The sequence below is a fragment of the Myiozetetes cayanensis genome, unplaced genomic scaffold, assembly GCF_022539395.1.
Source record: "Myiozetetes cayanensis isolate MyiCay16 unplaced genomic scaffold, myiCay2020 scf657, whole genome shotgun sequence".
Classification (NCBI taxonomy): Eukaryota; Metazoa; Chordata; class Aves; order Passeriformes; family Tyrannidae; genus Myiozetetes; species Myiozetetes cayanensis.
The window spans coordinates 3,538-26,339 of NW_026087917.1; the positions used below are offsets into that span (position 1 = coordinate 3,538).

The following is a 22,802-nucleotide window of genomic DNA, read 5'->3' on the forward strand; positions in this document are numbered from 1 at the left end:
TCTCCATCCCTATTTCCATGTTCTCCAGCCCCTTCTCCATGTTCTCCAGCCCCTTCTCCATGTTCTCCATCCCTATCTCCATGTTCTCCATCCCTATTTCCATGTTCTCCATCCCTATCTCCATGTTCTCCATCCCTATTTCCATGTTCTCCAGACCCTTTTCCATGTTCTCCAGCCCCTTCTCCATGTTCTCCATCCCTATTTCCATGTTCTCCATCCCTATTTCCATGTTCTCCAGCCCCTTTTCCATGTTCTCCAGCCCCTTCTCCATGTTCTCCATCCCTATCTCCATGTTCTCTCACGTCTTCCAAGGGATAAAAAAGTCTTCCAAGGGAAAAATGAGTCATCCAATACAAAAAATGGTTGAATTGAAATGTGAATTATTCACCTTAAAAGGTGAATTATTCCCTGATTCCCTTTTTTTTTCTCCCCCCGTGTTCTCTCCCCGGCCCCAGTGATGGAGAGAACGGCAAATTTTGGGGTTCAAACAGAGGAAAACAGGATGGTTTAAAAAAAAAGAAGAATGGGTCAAGCTGGTAAAATCCATATTTAATGTTGTTGAATTTGCATTTTTTCAGGTGGAAAGTGTCATTTTATTGTCCTTCTATTGTCTTTTCATTGCCCTTTTATTGTCCTTGTATTGTCCTTTTATTGTCTTTTATTGTTCTTTATTTATTGACCTTCATTGTCCTTTATTGTCTTGGGTTGTCCATTATTTATTAACCTTTACAGTCCTCTTGTTGTTCATTTATTATCCTTTTATTATCCTTTTATTGTCTTTTATTGCTCTTTATTTATTGACCTTTGTAGTGCTTTTATTGACCTTTATTGTCCTCTGATTGACCTTTTATTGTCCTTTTATTTATTGTCCTTTTATTGACCTTTATTGTCCTCTGACTGACCTTTTATTGTCCTTTTATTTATTGACCTTTTATTGTCCTTTTATTTATTCTTCTTTTATTGCTTGTCCTTTTATTGCCCCTTCCTTTATCATCCCTTCCTTCTGCTTTTATTTATTCTCCTCTAATTATTTACATTTTAAATTCCCAACTCCCCGGGGACGAGCAGCCCAATCGACACCCCAGCTGCTAATTAATGCCGATTAAATCCAATTATTCTTCTCGTTTCTCCCATTCCCACCCCTCCCACTCCTCCAGCCTCTTCGTTTGGGATTCAGAACTTCATTTTTCCCTAAATCCGGGTTTTCCCGCTGCCAGATACGGTAGGAATATCATCCACGGGTGAGCACCGACCGCTCCTCCAGAGGCTTTGCCACCTCCACGGGATTTTGGGAGCCTTTTCCTGCTCCCTCGAGCATCCAAAGGGTTGATTTTCCAGGAATATTCCAGCCACAGAATTCCCTGCACGTTGGAATTCCCATCACGGAGCAACTCAGGATTCATCCAAAATGCCAATTTTCGCTGTTTTTACAGCACAAACATGGGAATTTCTCTGGAATTGCACGTGTATCCCAAAAAAAAACCCCCTGCATTGACCCATCCTTGGGATTCCCTTCCCATTGGCCATCGGTTCTCCCTCCCTTCTCCGCCTCCCTTGGGCATTTTTAATGCAATTCCCAGTTTTTGAGCTGTTTATGGTCATTCCCTGAATTCTGGCCCCCGGGAATCACTTTTCTCCTCCCTTTCCTGGTAAATAAACCCCAAACCCGTTACTTTTAACCCCAATTTTGGTGAAGAAATGCCTGAGGTTCCCCGGCAAGATTATTCCGGCGCCAGATCCCGAGACGACATCAGGAAATACGGCGGCATTCCGGGTGGGAATATCTCAATTACCACGACTTTCCAGGCGGGAAAAGCCGGATGTGGGAGTGGAATTTTGCCATGAGATAATTCCTAGAGGATGGTTTTGGGGCAATTAAGGAGTTTTTAGGTGGATTTCTACGTTCGAACCGGTTCTGGAGATTTGGGGGTTGGCGGCGACCGGAGGGACGTTCCCGGTGGGGTCATCCCGTGGATCCCACGGAGCTGCTGGAGCTGTTAAGGCTCTTCCTCCCCCTCTTCCCTGTCCTTGTCCCTGTCCCTGTCCTGGTCCTGCTCCTGCTCCTTGTCCAGCTTGTACTTGAGGCGGCGCAGGGGGTGGGTGAAGCTCCTGCGGGCGCTTTTGTCGAAATCCTCGGCCAGGCGGAAATTCCTGTCCAGGATCTCGGCGGCCTCCCGCCAGTTCTGGAAGCAGCTGGGCCCCATCCTCTGGATCTCCTCCACGGCGTTGGCCACCAGGACGTCCCCGCTGGGCTTCAGCACCACCACGGCCGGCACCTCCGAGACGGCGGCGCAGCTCCAGCTCCCTGCCCCGAACGGGAACGGCACCGGGAATGGTGGGGATGGGAGAGGGTGGGAGGGATGGGGTGGGATTGATGGGATTGATGGGATTGATGGGATGGGATGGGGTGGGATGGGATGGGGTGGGATTGATGGGATTGATGGGATGGGATGGGATGGGATGGGATTGATGGGATGGGATGGGATGGGATGGGATGGGATTGATGGGATGGGATGGGATTGATGGGATGGGATTGATGGGATGGGAGATGGGGATGGGATTGATGGGATGGGATGGGATGGGATGGGAGATGGGGATGGGATGGGAGATGGGGGATGAGAGATGGGAGATGGGGATGGGAGATGGGAGTGGGATGGGGGATGAGGATGGGAGATGGAGATGGGAAATGGGAGTGGGAGATGGGAATGGGGATGGGATGGGAGATGGGATTTGATGGGGGATGGGGATGGGGATGGGATGGGATTGATGGGATGGGATGGGATGGGATGGGAGATGGGGATGGGAGATGGGGGATGAGAGATGGGAGATGGGGATGGGATGGGATGGGATGGGAGGGGATGGGATGGGATGGGAGGGATGGGATGGGATTGATGGGATGGGATGGGATTGATGGGATGGGATGGGATGGGATGGGATGGGATGGGATTGATGGGATTGATGGGATGGGAGGATGGGATGGGATGGGGTGGGATGAGGGTGGGGTGGGATTGATGGGATGGGATGGGATGGGATTGATGGGATGGGGTGGATGAGATGAGATGGGATGGGAGGGGATGGGATTGATGGGATGGGATGGGGATGGGATTGATGGGATGGGATGGAGATGGAGATGGGATTGATGGATGGGATTTGATGGGGAGATGGGGATGGGGATGGAGATGGGATGGGATGGGAGATGGGATTGATGGGATGGGATGGGATGAGATGGGATGAGATGAGATGGGATGGGATGGGATGGGATGGGATGGGATGGGATGGGAGGGATGGGATTGATGGGATGGGATGGGATGGATGGGATGGGATGGGATGGGAGGGATGGGATTGATGGGATGGATGGATTGATGGGATGGGATGGATGATTGATGGGATGGGATTGATGGGATGGGATGGGATGGGATGGGATGGGATGGGATGGGATGGGAGATGGGGATGGGATAGAGATAGGAGATGGGATGGGATGGGATGGAGATGGGAATGGGAGATGGGATTTGGGTGTCAGGGGATGGGGTTGGATGGGAGATGGGATATGGGTGGTGGGAGATGGGATTTGATGGGAGGTGGAATTTGGGGGATGGGGGTTGATGGGATTTGGGTGTCGGGATGGGATTTGGTGGGAGATGGGATTTAATGTGAGATGAGATTTGGGTGATGGGATTTGGGAGATGGGATTTGGGTGATGGGAAATGGGATTTGGGTGATGGGAGAAGGAATTTGGGTGTTGGGAGATGGGATCCAGCTCCCAGGTCCCGTTTTTCCGGCCATTAAACACCAACAAGAGGCCCCAAATTCCAACCTCCTGCAGTTTATCCTCCAAAGGAGGCGGGAACCATTCTGGGTGTTAATTGGGGTGTTAATTAGGCTCGTTCTGCCACTAACGAGGTTACAGTAAATGCTTCCAATCCGGCCATGTCCCAATCCAGGGCTCTGGGCCCAGCCCGTGACGTTTGGGGGTTATAAATAGAAGGGAAAATCGGGAGACAGGAACAGTGGGAATGTTTTATGCATTTTGAATTAAATCTCCCTGAGTTTGGGGTCCTGGGATTGTGGGGTCCTATTTAAATATATGTTTATATTTAAAATAGATATAAAATATGTAGGTGTTGTGATATAAAATGGCATTATATTTATATATAATATGATATAGAATTACATGATATTTATGTATAATACATAATGACTCTATATTTGTATATGTTATATATAATGACATTGTATTTATATATAATATACAATGACATTTTATTTATATACAATGCATAACGCCATTATATTTTTATACAATATATAATGGCATTATATTTATATATATAATATGATATATAGTTACACAATATCTGTATATAATATACAATGCCATTATATTTATATAAAATATATAATGGCATTATATTTATATATAATATGATATATAGTAGCATTGTTATATTTCCATATAATATTACATATGACATACATAATGTAGATTTTATATGATGTATAATGGCATTTTATTATATATAACATGATATAGAATGACACAATACTTATATATAATATGTTATATAACGACACAATATTTATATACAAATTATAACGACATTATATTTATTTACAATATGACATGTAACGGTATTAATATTGTATTTACATATAATATCATGTAGGACATATATATCATATATTACATATATAATATATATGTGTGTATATATTACATATATGTTATATATTTGTGTGTATTTGTAATATATTTCATATCTTATATATGTGTATATATATGTTTTATATATATCTTATATTACATATATGATATATATGTGTCTATATATAATATATTGCATATATGTTATATATATGAGTAGATATAATATAGTAGATATATATGAGTAGATATAATATAGTAGATATAATATATTACATATGTTATGTAAATGTGTATATGTAATACATATATGTTATATACATGTGTGTTTTTATATATTACATATATGTGTTTTTATATATATATGTATATATATACCCCATATATTATATATATTTTATGTATGATATATATGTGTATATATAATACATTACATAAATGTTATATATATGTGTATATATATATTATATATGTTTTATATATACTATGTATATGTGTGTATACATACATTTTTCTATATATATATACACTCCATATGTTATATATATTTTATATATGTTATATGTATGTGTGTATGTATACATACATTTTATATATACATACACACCCCATATATTATATATATTTTATATATATCATATATATGTGTGTGTGTATACATACATTTTATATATATATATACCCCCCATATATTATGTATATTTTATATATATTATATATGTGCGTGTATACATACATTTTATATATATATATACACCCCATATATTATATATATTTTATATATATTATATATATGTGTGTATGTATACATACTTTTATATATATATATATATATACACCCCATATATTATATATATTTATATATGATACATAATGTCATTATATTACATTACAACACGGATTAAACCACATTTTACCACACGGATCACAACCAAAACCCTCCCAGCCCGAGGTCTCTGCTGGTTTCCCATTCACACCCCACCCCCCCCTCTCCTCCCAAGCCCCTCAGCCCCCCAGAGCAGGGTCAGGCGTGTCCCCCCCGTGTCCCCCGGCCCCGCGGGGTGCGCGTACCTGGCGAAGGTGTCCCCGAAGGGCAGCGCGAGCCAGCGGCGGGGCATGGAGCGCAGGAAGGCGCTCTGCTGCTCCTCCGTCTCGTCGCGGGACACGTAGACCAGCCCGAGCTGCGAGGAGCGCTCCACGTAGAACTCGTCGGTGAGGCGCTGGAAGAAGTCCCTGAGCAGCGGCGAGAAGCGCTGGCAGCGCGGGCACTGCCCCGAGCCGAAGTAGAGCAGCAGCACCTTGTTGTCCAGAGCCCCGCGCAGCTCCCGCTCCGTGTCCAGCTCGTCACGCTCGCGGTTCGCCCGCAGCACCTTCCCGGAGAAGAGCGCCGACATGGCACGGGCCGGGAAGGGTCGTTCTGGGGGGGAAATGGGAGGTGGGGACGGATGGGGAGCGCCGGGAGAAGGGGATGGATGGGGAGCACCGGGAGAAGGGGATGGAGGTGGGGAGAAGGGACGGGGAGCACCGGGAGAAGGGGATGGAGGTGGGGAGAAGGGACAGGGAGCACCGGGAGAGGGATGGAGGTGGGAGAAGGGACAGGGAGCACCGGGAGAAGGGGATGGAGGTGGGGAGCGCCGGGAGAAGGGGATGGAGGTGGGGAGCACCGGGAGAAGGGGATGGAGGTGGGGAGAAGGGACGGGGAGCACCGGGAGAAGGGGATGGAGGTGGGGACGGATGGGGAGCGCCGGGAGAAGGGAACAGAGGTGGGGACGGATGGGGAGCACCGGGAGAAGGGGATGGAGGTGGGGGTGGATGGGGAGCACCGGGAGAAGGAGATGGAGGTGGGGAGAAGGGGATGGAGGTGGGGAGAAGGGACAGGGAGCACCGGGAGAAGGGGATGGAGGTGGGGAGAAGGGACAGGGAGCACCGGGAGAAGGGGATGGAGGTGGGGGTGGGTAGGGAGCACCGGGAGAAGGGGATGGAGGTGGGGGTGGATGGGGAGCACCCGGGAGAAGGGGATGGAGGTGGGGGTGGATGGGGAGCACCGGGAGAAGGGGATGGAGGTGGGGGTGGATGGGGAGCACCGGGAGAAGGAGATGGAGGTGGGGAGTGGATGGGAGCGCCGGGAGAAGGGGATGGAGGTGGGGAGCACCGGGAGAAGGGGATGGAGGTGGGGGGGACGGGGAGCACCGGGAGAAGGGGATGGAGGTGGGGAGCGCCGGGAGAAGGGGACGGAGGTGGGGGTGGATGGGGAGCACCGGGAGAAGGGGATGCAGGTGGGGAGCACTGGGAGAAGGGGATGGAGGTGGGGGGTGGATGGGGAGCACCGGGAGAAGGGGACGGAGGTGGGGATGGATGGGAAGCACCGAGAGAAGGGGAAGGAGCATCCCCGGCCCGGGGAGCCTCTGGTGCCCCCGCCGCGATCCCGGGATTAGGAGCGAGGATTGCCGTGATCGGATTAAACGGGAGCACAGCGGGGGCGCTCGGGGGGAGGAGGGGTTGGGAGATGGGGAGGGGGGGTTGGGGGTGTAGGCAGTGCCAAGGCCTGATTGTGGGGTCCCGTGGGTTGTGGGGGTCCAGGCTGGGTAGGTCCTGAAGGCCGTGGGGGTCCCGAGGCTGTGGGGTCCTGGTTTTGGGGGGTCCCGTGGCTGTGGGGTCTCAGTTGTGGAGGTCCTCATGGCCGTGGGAGTCCCGGGGCTGTGCGATCCCAGTTCTAGAGGTCCCCATTGCTATGGGGGTCTCCGGGGCCAGGGGGTCCCCTCTGTGTAGGTCCCCATGGTCGTGGGGGTCTTACGGCTATGGGGTGCCGGTTGTGGGGGTCCCCATGGTCGTGGGGGTCTTAGGGCTGTGGGGTGCCGGTTGTGGGGGTCCCCACGGCCATGGGGGTTCTCTCGGTCCTGTGGCCATTGGGTCCCGGTTTTGGGGGGGGTCCCAGGGTCGTTGGGTGCTGGTGATTGTGTCCGTATGACCATGAATCTGGGCTGTGGGGGCCCGGTTTTGGGGGGGTCTCGGGGTCGTTGGGTGCTGGTGATTGTGTCCGTATGGCCATGGGGATGCCGGGGCTGTGGGGGCCCGGTTTTGGGGGGTCCCAGGGTTATTGGGTGCTGGTGATTGTGTCCGTATGGCCATGGGGATGCCGGGGCTGTGGGGGCCCGGTTGGGGGGGTCCCAATGGCCGTGAGGTCCCGGTTTTGGGGGTTCCCCCCCACCCCCGAGCCCCCCCCATCGGCGGGGATGGGCGTGGCTTCAGAAACACCGCCCCTCTCTAATCAGGCCACGCCCCCTCACGCACTCAGACCCCGCCCCTATCTCGCCCTGCTCCGCCCCTCCCCTCTCCTCCCCGCCTCAGCCAATCCACTGCCGGCAGCCGCGCTGCCAACCAATAGGATCGCGCTCCTCCCTCCGCCCCGCCCCTCGTGGGCGGGGCCGATCCTGAGGCGGCGGCGGCTCCGGGAGCGGCGGCGGCGCCGGGAGGGGGGACCGGGAGGGACCGGGAGGGACCGGGAGGGACCGAGGAGGGCTCGGAACGGCCCCGGAGCCCCCGAACGGCCCCGGACAGACCCCCAGATCCCACCATCCCGCGGTGAGGCCCGGCCCGGCCCCCGGAGCACCGGCAGCGGGGGAGCCCCGGCCCGACCCTCAGAGCCCCGGCCTGACCTTCTGCGAATCCCGGCCCGACCCCCGGAACCCCGGCCCGACCCCCGGAACCCCGGCCCGACTCCCCAGAGCCCCGGCCCGACCCCCTGAGCCCCGGCCCGACCCTCAGAGCCCCGGCCTGACCTTCTGCGAATCCCGGCCCGACGCCCGGAGCCCCGGACAGACCCCCTGAGACCCGGCCCGACCCCCGGAGCCCCGGACAGACCCCCGGAGCCCCGGCCCGACCCCTGGGCCCCGGCCTGACCTTCCCTGAATCCTGGCCTGACCCCTGGAACCCCATCCCTGATCCCGGTCCCGCTGTCCCCGAATCCCCGTCCCTGATCCCGGAACGCCATCCCAAGATCCTGGTCCCATCCCGCGGGTCCCCGTCCCTGCTCCCAGAGCCCCGTCCCTGATCCCGTGTCCCCGATCGCAGAGCCCCGTTCCGGGTCCCTGTCCCTGATCCCAGAGCCCCGTCCCCGATCCCGGCTCCCCGTCCCTGAGCCCGGGTTCCCCGTCCCCGATCCCGGCTCCCCGTCCCCGATCCCGGGTTCCCCGTCCCTGATCCCAGCTCCCGGTCCCCATCCCAGCTCCTGGCCCCCATCCCGGGTTCCCCATCCCGGGTTCCCCGGTCCCCATCCCGGTTCCCCGGTCCCCATCCCGGCTCCCGGTCCCCATCCCGGCTCCCCGGTCCCCATCCCGGCTCCCGGTCCCCATCCCGGGTTCCCGGTGCCCGCTCCCGGCGCTGCCGGGGCCATGGCTCGTGTGCCGCTGCCGGCGCTGCACCCCGCGGGGCTTTGCGCGGCCTCGCTGGGCTCCCTGGGGCTGCTGCGGCTCTTGGGGGCCCCGTGGCCCTGGAGCGTGGCGGCCTCGCTGGGGCTGTGCCTGGGCGGAGGAGGGTGGCGGCTGCTGCGGCTCATCGTGCGGACCGCGCCCCGCGACCTCTTGTGAGTCGGGGAGGGGGCACGGGGTGAGGGGTGGGGGGTGTGCGGTGACCTTCAGACTGACCCCCGCCCCGACCCTCCTCTGAGCCACCCCGACCCTGATCCCCACCCCTGTGAGCCACCCCAAGCCCCCTGTGACCCACCCCAACACCATGACCAACCCCGACCACCCTGACCCCCCTCTGATCCACCCCGACCCCCCTGACCAACCCTGACCAGCCTGACCCCCTCTGATCCACCCCTGACCCCCTGACCAACCCTGACCACCCTCTGATCCACTGCGGCCCCCTGACCACCCTGACCCCCTCTGATCCACTCCGAACCCCTGACCAACCCCGACCACCCTGACCACCCTCTGATCCACCCCGACCCCCCTGACCAACCCTGACCACTCTGAGCCCCCTCTGATCCACCCCGACCCCCCTGACCAACCCTGACCTCCCTCTGATCCACTCCGACCCCCTGACCAACCCCTGACCACCCTGACCCCCCTCTGATCCACCCCTGACCCCCTGACCAACCCTGACCCCTCTCTGATCCACCCCTGACCCCCTGACCAGCCTCGACCACCCTGACCCCCTGTGACCCCTCTGACCCTGATCCCCTGGCCCTGAGACACCCCAATCCCCTGACCCACCTCTGACCCACCCCAACCCTGATCCCCACCTCTTTGAGCCACCCCGACCCCTGGATCCCCCTCTGACCCACCCCGACCCTGATCCCCACCCCTGAGCCACCCCAGCCCCCGACCCTCCTCTGACCCACCCTGACCCTGAGACATCCCAACCACCCTCTGACCCCCTGACACCCCTGACCAGCCCTGACCACTCTGACCCCCTCTGACCCCCCCGACACCCCTGACCAGCCCCGACCACCCTGATTCCCCTCTGACCCACTCCAACCTTGAACCCCAGCCCTGAGCCACCTCAAACCCCCTGTGAGCCCCCTGACACCCCTGACCAGCCCCGACCACTCTGACTCCCCTCTGACCCCCTGACACTCCTGACCAACCCTGACCACCATGGCCCCCTCTGACCTCCCTGACACCTCTGACCAGCCCCAACCACTCTGACCCCCTCTGACCCCCTGACACCCCTGACCAGCCCCGACCACTCTGACCCCCTCTGACCCCCTGACACCCCTGACCAGCCCTGACCACTCTGACCCCCTGACACCCTGACCAGCCCCGATCACTCCTGACCCCCTCTGACCCCCTGACACCCCTGACCAGCCCCGACCACTCTGACCCCCTCTGACACTCCTGACCAACCCTGACCACTCTGACCCCCTCTGACCCCCTGACACCCTGACCAGCCCTGACCAGCCCTGACCCCCTCTGACCCACCCCGACCCTGACCCCCATGACCCTGACCCCCAATCTCCCTCTGAGCCCCCAACCCTCATCCACCCCAATCCCCCAAATTGTGCTGACCCCCAACCCCCTCCAGACTCTGACCCACTCTGAGCCCCCTGATCCACCCTGACCCCCCACCTCAATCCTGACCCCCAACCCCTCTCTGACCCACCCTGACCCCCACCTCAATCCTGATCCCCCAACCCTCTCTGACCCACCCTGACCCCCCACCTCAATCCTGACCCCCAACCCCTCTCTGACCCACCCTGACCCCCACCTCAATCCTGGCCTCCCAACCCCTCACTGACCCACCCTGACCCCCCCAATCCTGACCCCCCAACCCCTCTCTGACCCACCCTGACCCCTCCACCTCAATCCTGACCCCCCAACCCCTCTCTGACCCACCCTGACCCCCCACCTCAATCCTGAGCCCCCCATAACACACCCCTGACCTTGACCCCTCAATCAGCCTCTGACCTCCCCATGACACACCCCTGACCCCTCCTGACCCCACTCTAACCCCCAATCACCCTCTGACCCCCATTGACACACCCCTCACCCCTCTTGACCCCTCTCTGACCCACCCTGGCCCCTGACCCCACTCTGACCCCCATCCCAACCCTGACCCCTCATGACCCCCTCAACCCTCTGACCCCCAATCCCCCTCTGACCCCCGACCCCTCTCTGACCCCCATCTCGACCCTGACCCTCTTGACCCCCCAAATCTGACCCCGTGACCCCACCCCTAATCCCCCATGAACCTCCCAACCCTGACCCCCCCCAGCCCAGGGTGCTCCAGGATATTCCAGGATGCTCCGGGATCCATCCCATGGACACTGTGGGAGCCCCCAAAGCCCCAGGGAGGGGGGGATCCCCCCCCCAAAATGTGGGGGCTGAGCTGGGGGCAGAGTCTCCACCCTGTCCCATCTCCCGGGATTCCATGGCTGCCCTCAATTCCATGGATTTTAGGCCCCCTAAAATGAGGATGTGCCTTTATTCCCGAGGATTCCCAAGGATTTGGGGCTCTGGTCGTTTCCCTCACCCCCCTGAGCTCACAGGGAGGGGAATCCCCCCCAGAAAATTCCATCTGGGAGCAGTGAGCCCCCCCATTTTCCCCATCTCCCAGGATTCCCCCCCTCCATCCCACTCAGTTCTGTGGATTTTAGCCCCCCTAAAACGAGGATGTGCCTTTATTCCCAAGGATTCCCTAGGATTTGGGGCTCTGGCCGTTTCCCTCACCCCCCTGAGCTCACAGAGAGGGGGATCCCCCCCAAAAAAATTCCATCTGGGAGCAGTGACCTCCCCCATTATCCCCATCTCCCGGGATTCCCCCCCTCCATCCTACTCAGTTCTGTGGATTTCAGGCTCCCTTAAATAAGGATGTGCCTTTATTCCCAAGGATTCCCAAGGATTTGGGGCTCTGGCCGTTTCCCTCACCCCCCTGAGCTCACAGAGAGGGAGATCCCCCAAAAAAATTCCATCTGGGAGCAGTGACCTCCCCCATTATCCCCATCTCCCAGGATTCCCCCCCTTCACCGCACTCAGTTCTGTGGATTTCAGGTCCCCTAAAACGAGGATGTACCTCTATTCCTAATAATTCCTGAGGATTCCCAAGGATTTGGGGCTCTGGTCGTTTCCTTCACCCCCTGAGCTCACAGACAGGGGAATCTCCCCCAAAAAAATCCATCTGGGAGCAGTGATCCCAACACTACCCCCATCTCCTGAGATTCCCCCCCTCCATCCTACTCAGTTCCGTGGATTTCAGGCCCCCTAAAATGAGGATGTGCCTTTATTCCCAAGGATTCCCAAGGATTTGGGGCTCTGGTCGTTTCCCTCACCCCCCTGAGCTCACAGAGAGGGAGATCCCCCCAAAAAATTCCATCTGGGAGCAGTGACCCCACCACTACCCCCATTTCCTGGGATTTCCCCCCTCCATCCTACTCAGTTCCGTGGATTTCAGGCCCCCTAAAATGAGGATGTGCCTTTATTCCCAAGGATTCCCAAGGATTTGGGGCTCTGGTCGTTTCCCTCGCCCCCCTGAGCTCACAGGGAAGGGGAATCCCCCCCAAAATTCCAGAGTTTCCAGGTCTCCTAAAACGAGGAAGTGCCTTTATTCCCAATAATTCCCGAGGATTCCCAAGGATTTGGGGCTCTGGCTGTTTCCCTCACCCCCCTGAGCTCACAGGGAGGATCCCCCCCAAAATTCCACAGTTTCCAGGTCCCCTAAAACGAGGAAGTGCCTTTATTCCCGAGGATTCCCAAGGATTTGGGGCTCTGGTTGTTTCCCTCACCCCCCTGAGCTCCCAGAGAGGGATCCCCCTCAAAAATTCCATCTCCCGGGATTCCCCCCCCTTCCACCTCCCTCAATTCCTCGGTTTTCAGCCCCAAACCTCCCGCTCTTCCCGAGGGCCTCGCCAGCTCCTTTGAGGAGCCGTTTCCTCCTCCGGGAATAATCCCCCCCGGCCAAATAAAAAAAACAACTCCCTGGAGAAAGAATAAAAGCCCTTCTGGAGCTCCGGGAGCCCCTGAAAGGCTCTTCTGTTCCGGGCTCGGCTCCCTCTGACCCTCGGCCAGGAAATAAAAAACCCCAACCCACAACAACAACAACAACAACCACAACAACCTTTCCCTTCCTTCCCTCCCCCCATTCCCGCTTGGATTCGCTCCCGGAGCTCGGCGGGGACTCCTCGCTGCTCCCCGCCGACCTTTCCAGCCTCCCGGGGGGGTTTTTCCAAGCCCCCGATTGCCCAAGGATTCCCCGATTTCACGGGGCAGGAGTGGGGATCCGCCCCCCTCAAACCCCCCCTTCTCGTTGGGCTCGGGGTGGGGGTTTATTTTTAAGCCGGGTTTATTTTTATAGAGGGGCCGATGGCCAAGCGGGTCAGGGCAGCGACTCCGCCTCGGAGAGCTGGGATAATTCCGGGAATTGCATGGAAAACACCCCCCCACCCCAAAAAAAAACAAAACCCACAAAAACCCAAAATTCAAACAAAAAAACCCCTCTTGTCGCGCTCCCGGTCCCGGAACCCGCCCCGGGAGGCACCGCTTGATGAGCCCGGGAATTGTTGATGTTTATTAATTACGGCTGGAATTAGGGGCGGGATGGGATTCCAGAGGATGAGGCACGGGGAGGGGGGAGGAAGATGTCCCGGTTTTTGGGGGAAAGGGGGAGGGTTTTAGGTGGAAGGAGGAGGTTTTTGGGTGAAAGGAGGAAGTTTTTGGGTGAAAGGAGGACATTTTTGTGTGAAAGGAGAACATTTTGGGGTGAAAGAGGGACTTTTTGGGTGAAAGGAGGAGGTTTTGGGGTGAAAGGAGGAGGTTTTTGGGTGAAAGGGGAATGTTTTTGGGTGAAAGGAGGAGGTTTTTGGGTGAAAGGAGGAGGTTTTTGGGTGAAAGAAGGAGGTTTTCGGGTGAAGGGGGATGTTTTTGGGTGAAAGAAGGAGGTTTTTGGGTAAAAGGAGGACATTTTTGTGTGAAAGGAGAACATTTTGGGGTGAAAGAGGGACTTTTTGGGTGAAAGGAAGAGGGTTTGGGGTAAAAGGAGGAAATTTTTGGGTGAAAGGAGGAGGTTTTATTGGGTGAAAGGAGAAGGTTTTTGGGTGAAAGGAAGAGGGTTTGGGGTGAAAGGAGGAAATTTTTGGGTGAAAGGAGGACGTTTTGTGTGAAAGGAGAAGGTTTTTGGGTGAAAGGAAGAGGGTTTGGGGTGAAAGGAGGAAATTTTTGGGTGAAAGGAGGACGTTTTGTGTGAAAGGAGAAGGTTTATGGGTGAGAGGAGGTGGTTTTTGGATGAAAGGGAGACGTTTCTGGGTGAAAGAAGGAAGTTTCTGGGTGAAAGGAGGAAGTTTCTGGGTGAAAGGAGGAGGTTTTTGGGTGAAAGGAGGAGGTTTTTGGGTGAAAGGGGGATGTTTTTGGGTGAAAGGAGGACATTTCTGGGTGAAAGGGGGATGTTTCTGGGTGAAAGAGGGACGGTTTTGGGTGAAAAAGGGACTTTTTAGGGTGAAAGGAGGAGGTTTTTGGGTGAAAGGAGGAGGTTATTGGGTGAAAGGAGGAGGTTTTAGGGTGAAAGGAGGAGGTTTTTGGGTGAAAGGAGGAGGTTTTTGGGTGAAAGGAGGAGGTTTTTGGGTGAAAGGAGGAGGTTTTTGGGTGAAAGGAGGAGGTTTTGGGTGAAAGGAGGAGGTTTTTGGGTGAAAGGAGGAGGTTTTGGGTGAAAGGAGGAGGTTTTTGGGTGAAAGGAGGAGGTTTTTGGGTGAAAGGAGGAGGGTTTTTTGGGTGAAAGGAGGACGTTTCTGGGTGAAAGGGGAAGCTCTTGGCTGGCTCCTCGGCTCGGGGTGGCTTTGGCTCGGAAAAGGCATCACATCCCAGGGGGGGAAAAGCATCCAAGGGAGCCCCCGGAGCAGCCAAATCCTCCTGGCAGGAAAGTGGGGAAGTGGCTTCGCTGCTTTTCTCGGGGGGAAAAAACCCCAGCGGTTTCCAAGCGGGTTTTTATTGTCAGGGTGGGAGAAAACGTCCTGAAAACTGGGATTTACCCTCCTGTCCCTCCCCAGCCTGGCTCAACAACTTCAGCTTCAGCCCAGTCTTTAATTCCAGCCCAGTTTAACTCTTATTTCACCCTTAATTTTAAGGTTCAGCTTAACTTTTCACTCCAGCCCAGCTTAACTTTGACCTCAGCCCGCTGTTAACTTCTGTTCTGCTCAAGTTTAATTTTAGCCCAGTTTAATTTTACCCTGGCATTGCCCTCAGCCTGGTATTAATTTTACCTCCAGTTTAACTGTGTTAATTTTAACTTCTGCCTGGTGCTGAGTTCACCCTCGTTTAACTTCAGCTTCAGTCCTGATTAACTTCGATTTCAGCCCCGATTAACCAACTTTACCTTCAGTTTTATTGCCAAGCTCAGCCCAGCATCACTTCCAACCCCCTCTTGGTGTCAATCCACCCTGGTTTAACTTAATTTCAGCCCTGATTAACCAACTTTACCTTCACTTTGGTGTTATTTTCAGTCCAGTTTAACTCCAGCTTAACTCTAAATTCGACCTGGGGTTAAGTTTAACTCCAGCTTGGTGTTAAGCTCACCCTCATTAACTTCGGTTTCAGCCCTGATGAACCAACTTTACCTTCACTTTGGTCTTAAGCTCAGCCTGCCCTAACTTTAAGCTCTGGCCTAACTTTAATTTCAGCCCAGCCTCACTTTAATTTCAGCCCAGCATCACTTTCAACTCCCTCTTGGTGTCACCCCATCCTGGTCTAACTTAATTTCAGCCCCGATTAACCACCTTTACCTTCACTTTGGTGTTAAGCTCAGCCTAACTTTTAAGCTCTGGCCTATCTTTAAGCTTTGGCCTAACTTTAATTTCAGCCCAGCATCATTTTCAGCTCCCTCTTGCTGTCACCCCTGGTCTAACTTAATTTCAGCCCTGATTAACCAACTTTACCTTCAGTTTGTTGTCAAGCTCAACCCAGCCTCACTTTAATTTCAACCCAGCATCACTTCCCACTCCCTCTCGCTGTCACCCCATCCTGGTTTAACTTCCATTTCAGCCCCAATTAACCAACTTTACCTTCACTTTGGTGTTAAGCTCAGCCCGGCATCACTTCCAACTCCCTCTTGGTGTCAACTCCCTCTTGGTGTCACCCCACCCTGGTTTAACTTAATTTCAGCCCTGATTAACCAACTTTACCTTCAGTTTATTGTCAAGCTCAGCCCAGCATCACTTTAATTTCAGCTCAGCATCACTTTAATTTCCACCCAGCCTCACTTTAATTTCAACCCAGCCTCACTTTAATTTCAGCCCAGCCTCACTTCCAACCCCCTATCGCTGTCACCCCACCCTGGTTTAACTTCCATTTCAGCCCCGATTAACCAACTTTACCTTCAGTTTGGTGTCAAGCTCAGCCCGTCCTAACTTTAATTTCAGCCCAGCCTCACTTTAATTTCATCCCATCCTCACTTCCAACCCCCCCTCGCTGTCACCCCCTCCCAGTTCAACCCCCCTCTCACCCCAATCCCCGCCATTCCCACACCCTGAACCGACTCCAACCCCCCTTAACTCGCTGAATCCCCCCAAACCCGCCCCTCCACTCCCCCTAACCCCCAGCAGTCCCTCACCCCTTCTCTCCATGCCCTCCTCAGCGGGCTGTGGGTGCTGCTGCGGGTGCAGTTCCACCCCCAGCAGTCCCTGACCCCCTCTTTCTCCCCTCCCCAGCGGGCTGTGGGTGCGGTTTCACCCCCAGCAGTCCCTAATCCCTCTCTTTCTCCCCTCCCCAGCGGGCTGTGGGTGCGGTTTCACCCCCAGCAGTCCCTAATCCCTCTCTTTCTCCCCTCCGCAGCGGGCTGTGGGTGCTGCTGCGGGTGCGGTTCCACCTGCCCTAACCCTAACCCTAACCCCTCCACCTAACCCTAACCCTAACCCTAACCCTAACCCTAACCCCTCTCTCTCTCCCCTCCCCAGCGGGCTGTAGGTGCTGCTGCAGGTGCGGTTCCACCTGCCTCCTAACCCTAACCCTAACCCTATCTCTCCCATCCCCAGCGGGCCGTAGGTGCTAGCTGCGGTGCGGTTCCACCCTAACCCTAACCCTAACCCTAACCCCCTCTCTCTCCCCTCCCCAGCGGGCTGTGGGTGCTGCTGCAGGTGCGGTTCCACCTGCCCTAACCCTAACCCTAACCCTAACCCTAACCACCTAACCCCTAACCCCTAGCAGTCCCTAACCCTAACTCTCTACCCCTAACCCCAGCGGGCTGTAGGTGCTGCTGCGGGTGCGGTTCCACCTGCCCTAACCCTAACCCTGACCCTAACCCTAACCCTAACCCTAACCCCCAGCAGTCCCTAACCCCTGTTTCTCCCCTCCCCAGCGGGCTGTGGGTGCTGCTAGTGCGGTTCCACCTACCCTAACCCTAACCCTTCCACTAACCCTAACCCCAGCAGTCCCTAACCCTCTCTCTCCCCTAGCCGGCTGTGGGTGCTGCTGTGGGTGCGGTTCCACCTGCCCTAACCCTAACCCTAACCCTAACCCCCAGCAGTCCCTAACCCCTGTTTCTCCCCTCCCCAGCGGGCTGTGGGTGCTGCTGCAGGTGCGGTTCCACCTGCCCTAACCCTAGCCCTAACTCTAACCCTTCCACCTAACCCTAACCCCCCTGTTTCTCCCCTCCATGCCCTCCCCAGCGGGCTGTGGGTGCTGCTGCAGGTGCGGTTCCACCTGCCCTAACCTAGCCTAACCCTAACCCTAACCCCTGTTTCTCCCCTCCCCAGTGGGCTGTGGGTGCTGCTGCGGGTGCTGTTCCACCCCCAGCAGTCCCTAACCCTAACCCCCTGTTTCTCCCCTCCCCAGCGGGCTGTGGGTGCGGTTCCACCTGCCCTAACCCTGACCCCCCCTGTTTCTCATGCCCTCCCCAGCGGGCTGTGGGTCCTGCTGCGGGTGCGGTTCCACCTGCCCTAACCCTGACCCTAACCCTAACCCTAACCCTGACCCCCCCTTTCTCTCCATGCCCTCTGCAGCGGGCTGTGGGTGCTGCTGCGGGTGCAGTTCCACCTGCCCTAACCCTGACCCCCCGTTTCTCCCCTCCCCAGCGGGCTGTGGGTGCAGTTTCACCCCCAGCAGTCCCTAACCCCTCTCTTTCTCCATGCCCTCCCCAGCGGGCTGTGGGTGCTGCTGCGGGTGCGGTTCCACCTGCGGCGCCACCAGCGCTCCCGCTCCACCGTCCCGGGGCTCTTCGCGGCCGTGGCGCGGCGCCTGCCGGACAAGGCCGCGCTCATCTACGAGGCCACCGGCGAGCTCTGGACCTTCCGCCGCCTCGACGAGGTGTCCAACGCCGTGGGCCACGTGTTCCGGCGCCGGGGCTTCGGCTGCGGGGACGTGGTGGCCCTGCTGATGGAGTCGCGGCCCGAGTTCGTGGCGCTCTGGCTGGGCCTGGCCAAGGCGGGCGCCGAGGCCGCGCTCCTCAACTCCAACCTGCGGCGGGAGTCGCTGGCCTACTGCGTGGCCGCCTCCGGAGCCAGGGCCATCGTCTTCGGGGGGGAGCTGGCCGCAGGTCGGGGGGAGAGGGGGGACAGGGTGGGCACGGGGAGGGGATGGGGAGGGTGAGGGTGATGGGGAGGGGATGGGGAGGGGGTGGAGAGGGGGATGGTGAGGAGGATGGGAGGCAGGAGGGTGAGGGTGGGCATGGGATGGGGAGGGGAATGGGGAGGGGTGGAGAGGGGATGATGAGGAGGATGGGGAGGGGATGATGAGGGGCTCAGGTGGGCACAGGGATGGGGAGGGGATGGGGATGGGGAGGGGGTGGGGATGGTGAGGAGGATGGGGAGGGGATGATGAGGGGCTCAGGTGGGCACAGGGATGGGGAGGGGATGGTGAGGACGATGGGCAGGGGAATGGGAGGGGGTGGGGAGGCGATGATGAGGGGCTCAGGTGGGCAGAGGGATGGGGAGGGGATGGGGGAGGGGGATGATGAGGGGCTCAGGTGGACACGGGGAGATGGGGGAGGGAATGGGGAGGGAGATGGGGAGGGGGATGATGAGGGGCTCAGGTGGGCACAGGGGTGGGGAGGGGATGGGGAGGAGGATGGGGAGGGAATGGGGAGGGGGTGGGAGGGGCGATGATGAGGGGCTCAGGTGTGCACAGGGTTGGGGAGGGGATGATGAGGGGCTCAGGTGGGCAGGGGATGGGGAGGGGGACGATGAGGGCTCAGGTGGGCACAGGGGTGGGGAGGGGAATGATGAGGGGCTCAGGTGGGCAGGGGGATGGAGAGGGAATGGGGGAGGGATGGGAAGGGGCTCAGGTGGGCAGGGGGCAGTGGAGGGAGATGATGAGGGGCTCAGGTGGGCAGGGGGCAGTGGAGGGGATGATGAGGGGCTCAGGTGGGCACGGGGATGGGGAGAGGGATGGGGAGGGGTGGGGAGGGGGATGATGAGGGGCTCAGGTGGGCACAGGGATGGGAGAGGGGGATGGGGAGGGGGATGATGAGGGGCTCAGGTGGGCAGAGGGGATGGAGAGGGGGATGGGGAGGGGGATGATGAGGGGCTCAGGTGGGCAGGGGATGGAGAGGGGGTAGGGAGGGGGATGATGAGGATCTCAGGTGGGCACGGGGGATGGGGAGGGGATGATGAGGGGTTTGGGTGGGCAGGGGGATGGGGAGGGGATGGGGAGGGGGCTCAGGTGGGCAGGGGATGGGGATGGGGAGGGGATGATGAGGGGGTCACGTGGGCACAGGGATGGAGAGGGGAGGGGGCTGGGGGAGGGTCTCAGGTGGGCAGAGGGCAGGTGAGGGGGCAGGGGAGAGGCTCAGATGGGCACGGGGATGGGGAGGGGTGTGGAGGGGGATGATGAGGGGTTCAGGTGGGCAGGAGGCAGGTGAGGAGCTCAGGTGGGCACAGGGAGGTGGGCAGGGGGATGGTGAAGGGGCTGGGGAGGGGCTCGGGTGGGCACGGGGATGGTGAAGGGGATGATGAGGGCTCGGGTGGGCACAGGGAAGTGGGCAGGGGCAGGGAAGGGTCTCAGGTGGGCAGGGGCAGATGAGGAAGGGACAGGTGAGGACTCAGGTGGGCAGGGGCAGGTGAGGGGCTCAGGTGGGCAGGGGCAGGTGAGGGGCTCAGGGGGCAGGGGGCAGGTGAGGAAGGGACAGGTGAGGGGGCTCAGGTGGGCAGGGGTCTGGGAGGGTCTCAGGTGGGCAGGGGGCAGATGAGGAAGGGACAGGTGAGGACTCAAGTGGGCAGGAAGATGATGAGGGGGCAGGTGAGGGGCTCAGGGGGCAGGGGGCAGGTGAGGAAGGGACAGGTGAGGGTCTCAGGTGGGCAGGAGGCAGGTGAGGAAGGGACAGGTGAGGACTCAAGTGGGCAGGAAGATGATGAGGGGGCAGGTGAGGGGCTCAGGGGGGCAGGAGGCAGGTGAGGAAGGGACAGGTGAGGACTCAAGTGGGCAGGAAGATGATGAGGGGCAGGTGAGGGGCTCAGGGGGCAGGAGGGCAGGTGAGGAAGGGACAGGTGAGGACTCAAGTGGGCAGGGAGATGATGAGGGGGCAGGTGAGGGGCTCAGGGGGGCAGGGGGCAGGTGAGGAAGGGACAGGTGAGGGGCTCAGGTGGGCAGGGGGCAGATGAGGGGCTCAGGGGGCAGGTGAGGGGCTCAGGGGGGCAGGGGGCAGATGAGGAAGGGACAGGTGAGTGTCTCAGGTGGGCAGGGACAGGTTAGGGGCTCAGGTGGGCAGAGGGATGATGAGGGTCTCAGGTGGGCACAGGGAGGTGGGCAGAGGTCTGGGGAGGGTCTGAGGTGTCAGGGGGTGCCCCCCTGGGTGATTTTTGCCCCCCTGAGGATCCCCCTGTGTCCCCCCAATCCCGGGTGTCCCCGCAGCCGTGGCCGAGGTGGACGGGATGCTGGGCAAGAACATGGAGAAGTTTTGCTCCGGGGAATTCCACCCGGACCTGGTGCCCAGGGACACCAAACACCTGGACCCCCTCCTGAATTCCGCCCCCACGACCCCCTGACCCCCACCCCGGAGAAAGGCCTGGATGGTGAGTCACTCCCCCTTGGAAATTCCCGGGAATGGGGGCAGGGAGTTGGTGGCACAAAAAGGAGGGATTGGAGGGATGGGATCAACCCCTCCCAGCTCTGAAATCATGGAATCCTGGAATGGTTTGGGTGGGAAGGGACCTTAAAGCTCATCCCATCAATCCCATCCCATCCCATCCCATCCCATCCCATCCCATCCCATCCCATCCCATCCCATCCCATCCCATCCCATCCCATCAATCCCATCCCATCCCATCCCGCCCCACCCCATCCCATCAATCCCATCCCATCCCATCCCATCCCATCCCATCCCCTCCCCTCCCATCCCATCCCATCCCATCCCATCCCATCCCGCTGGCCTGGGAATGCTGCCGAAGGGTTTTCCCTTGGATTATCGATTTTTCGTGTCAAATTGATCAAATTGGGGATTGATTAACGGAATTAGTGAAAGGATTGGATCCCCTAATGAGTCAGAACCGTCGGAGGCAGCTCCAGAACTTCCTTATCCGGTGATTTAAGGAGTGTTTGGAGGAAGCTCTCGGGCACAGGGTGGGAATTTGGGATTGTCCAGGGGCCGGGAGCTGCATCCTTGAGGATGTTCATGGATTCCAACTCGGGAGATTGGGAATCCTCTGGACACATCCCTGTGTCCTTTGGAACATGTGGATCCTCTGGGGTCCCTCTGGAACGTTTGGATCCTCTGGAAACCTCCTGGAACATGTGGATCCTCTGGGAACCCTTTGGAATGTTTGGATCCTCAGGGATCCCTCTGGAACATGTGGATCCTCTGGGAACCCTCTGGACACATCCCTGTGTCCTTTGGAACATGTGGATCCTCTGGGATCCCTTTGGAACATGTGGATCCTCTGGGATCCCTCTGGAACATGTGGATCCTCAGGGATCCCTTTGGAACATGTGGATCCTCTGGGAGCCCTCTGGAATGTTTGGATCCTTTGGGAACCCTTTAAAAATGTGGATCCTCTGGGGACCCCCTGGAATGTTTGGATCCTCTGAGAACCCTCTGGAACATGTGGATCCTCTGGGAACCCCCTGGAATGTTTGGATCCTCTGAGAACCCTCTGGAACATGTGGATCCTCTGGGAACCCCCTGGAATGTTTGGATCCTTTTGGAACCCTCTGGAACATGAGGATTCTCAGGGATCCCTCTGGAACATGTGGATCCTCTGGGAACCCCCTGGAATGTTTGGATCCTCTGAGAACCCTCTGGAACATGTGGATCCTCTGGGATCCCCCTGGAATGTTTGGATCCTCTGGGAACCCTTTGGAACGTTTGGATCCTCTGGGATCCCTTTGGAACATGTGGATCCTCTGGGATCCCTCTGGAACATGTGGATCCTCTGGGAACCCTTTGGAACATGTGGATCCTCTGGGATCCCTCTGGAACATGTGGATCCTCTGGGAACCCTTTGGAACATGTGGATCCTCTGGGAACCCTCTGGAACATGTGGATCCTCTGGGATCCCTTTAAACGTGGATCCTCTGGGATCCCTCTGGAACATGTGGATCCTCTGGGAACCCCTGGAATGTTTGGATCCTCTGGGATCCCTCTGGAACATGTGGATCCTCAGGGATCCCTTTGGAACATGTGGATCCTCAGGGGACCCTCTGGAATGTTTGGATCCTTTTGGAACCCTCTGGAACATGTGGATCCTCTGGGAACCCCCTGGAACATGTGGATTCTCTGTGGATCCTTTGAACACAGATCCTTCTGG

General features: G+C 56.8%; 3 protein-coding genes across 3 annotated transcripts; 2 read left to right on the forward strand and 1 right to left on the reverse strand.

Moving 5' to 3' along the window:
* Positions 1–537: 537 nt before the first annotated feature.
* On the reverse strand, positions 538–6,141 carry LOC126651526 (nucleoredoxin-like protein 1). The gene is given in 3 exon segments (XM_050337444.1): positions 538–2,289; positions 2,291–2,305; positions 5,714–6,141. Coding segments are annotated over 3 exon segments (630 nt in total). The 5' UTR covers positions 6,037–6,141; the 3' UTR covers positions 538–1,997.
* Positions 6,142–7,812: 1,671 nt separating this feature from the next.
* Positions 7,813–8,541, forward strand: LOC126651528 (uncharacterized). The gene is made up of 2 exons (XM_050337447.1): positions 7,813–8,298; positions 8,422–8,541. The coding sequence occupies exons 1-2, from the start codon at positions 7,813–7,815 to the stop codon at positions 8,539–8,541; spliced, it is 606 nt and encodes a 201-aa protein (XP_050193404.1).
* Positions 8,542–9,032: 491 nt separating this feature from the next.
* On the forward strand, positions 9,033–21,308 carry LOC126651527 (long-chain fatty acid transport protein 1-like). Its single transcript, XM_050337445.1, has 3 exons — positions 9,033–9,224; positions 18,204–18,598; positions 20,911–21,308. Exons 1-3 carry the CDS (start codon positions 9,034–9,036, stop codon positions 21,042–21,044), a joined length of 720 nt encoding a protein of 239 aa, XP_050193402.1. The 5' UTR covers position 9,033; the 3' UTR covers positions 21,045–21,308.
* The last annotated feature ends 1,494 nt before the right edge of the window (positions 21,309–22,802 follow it).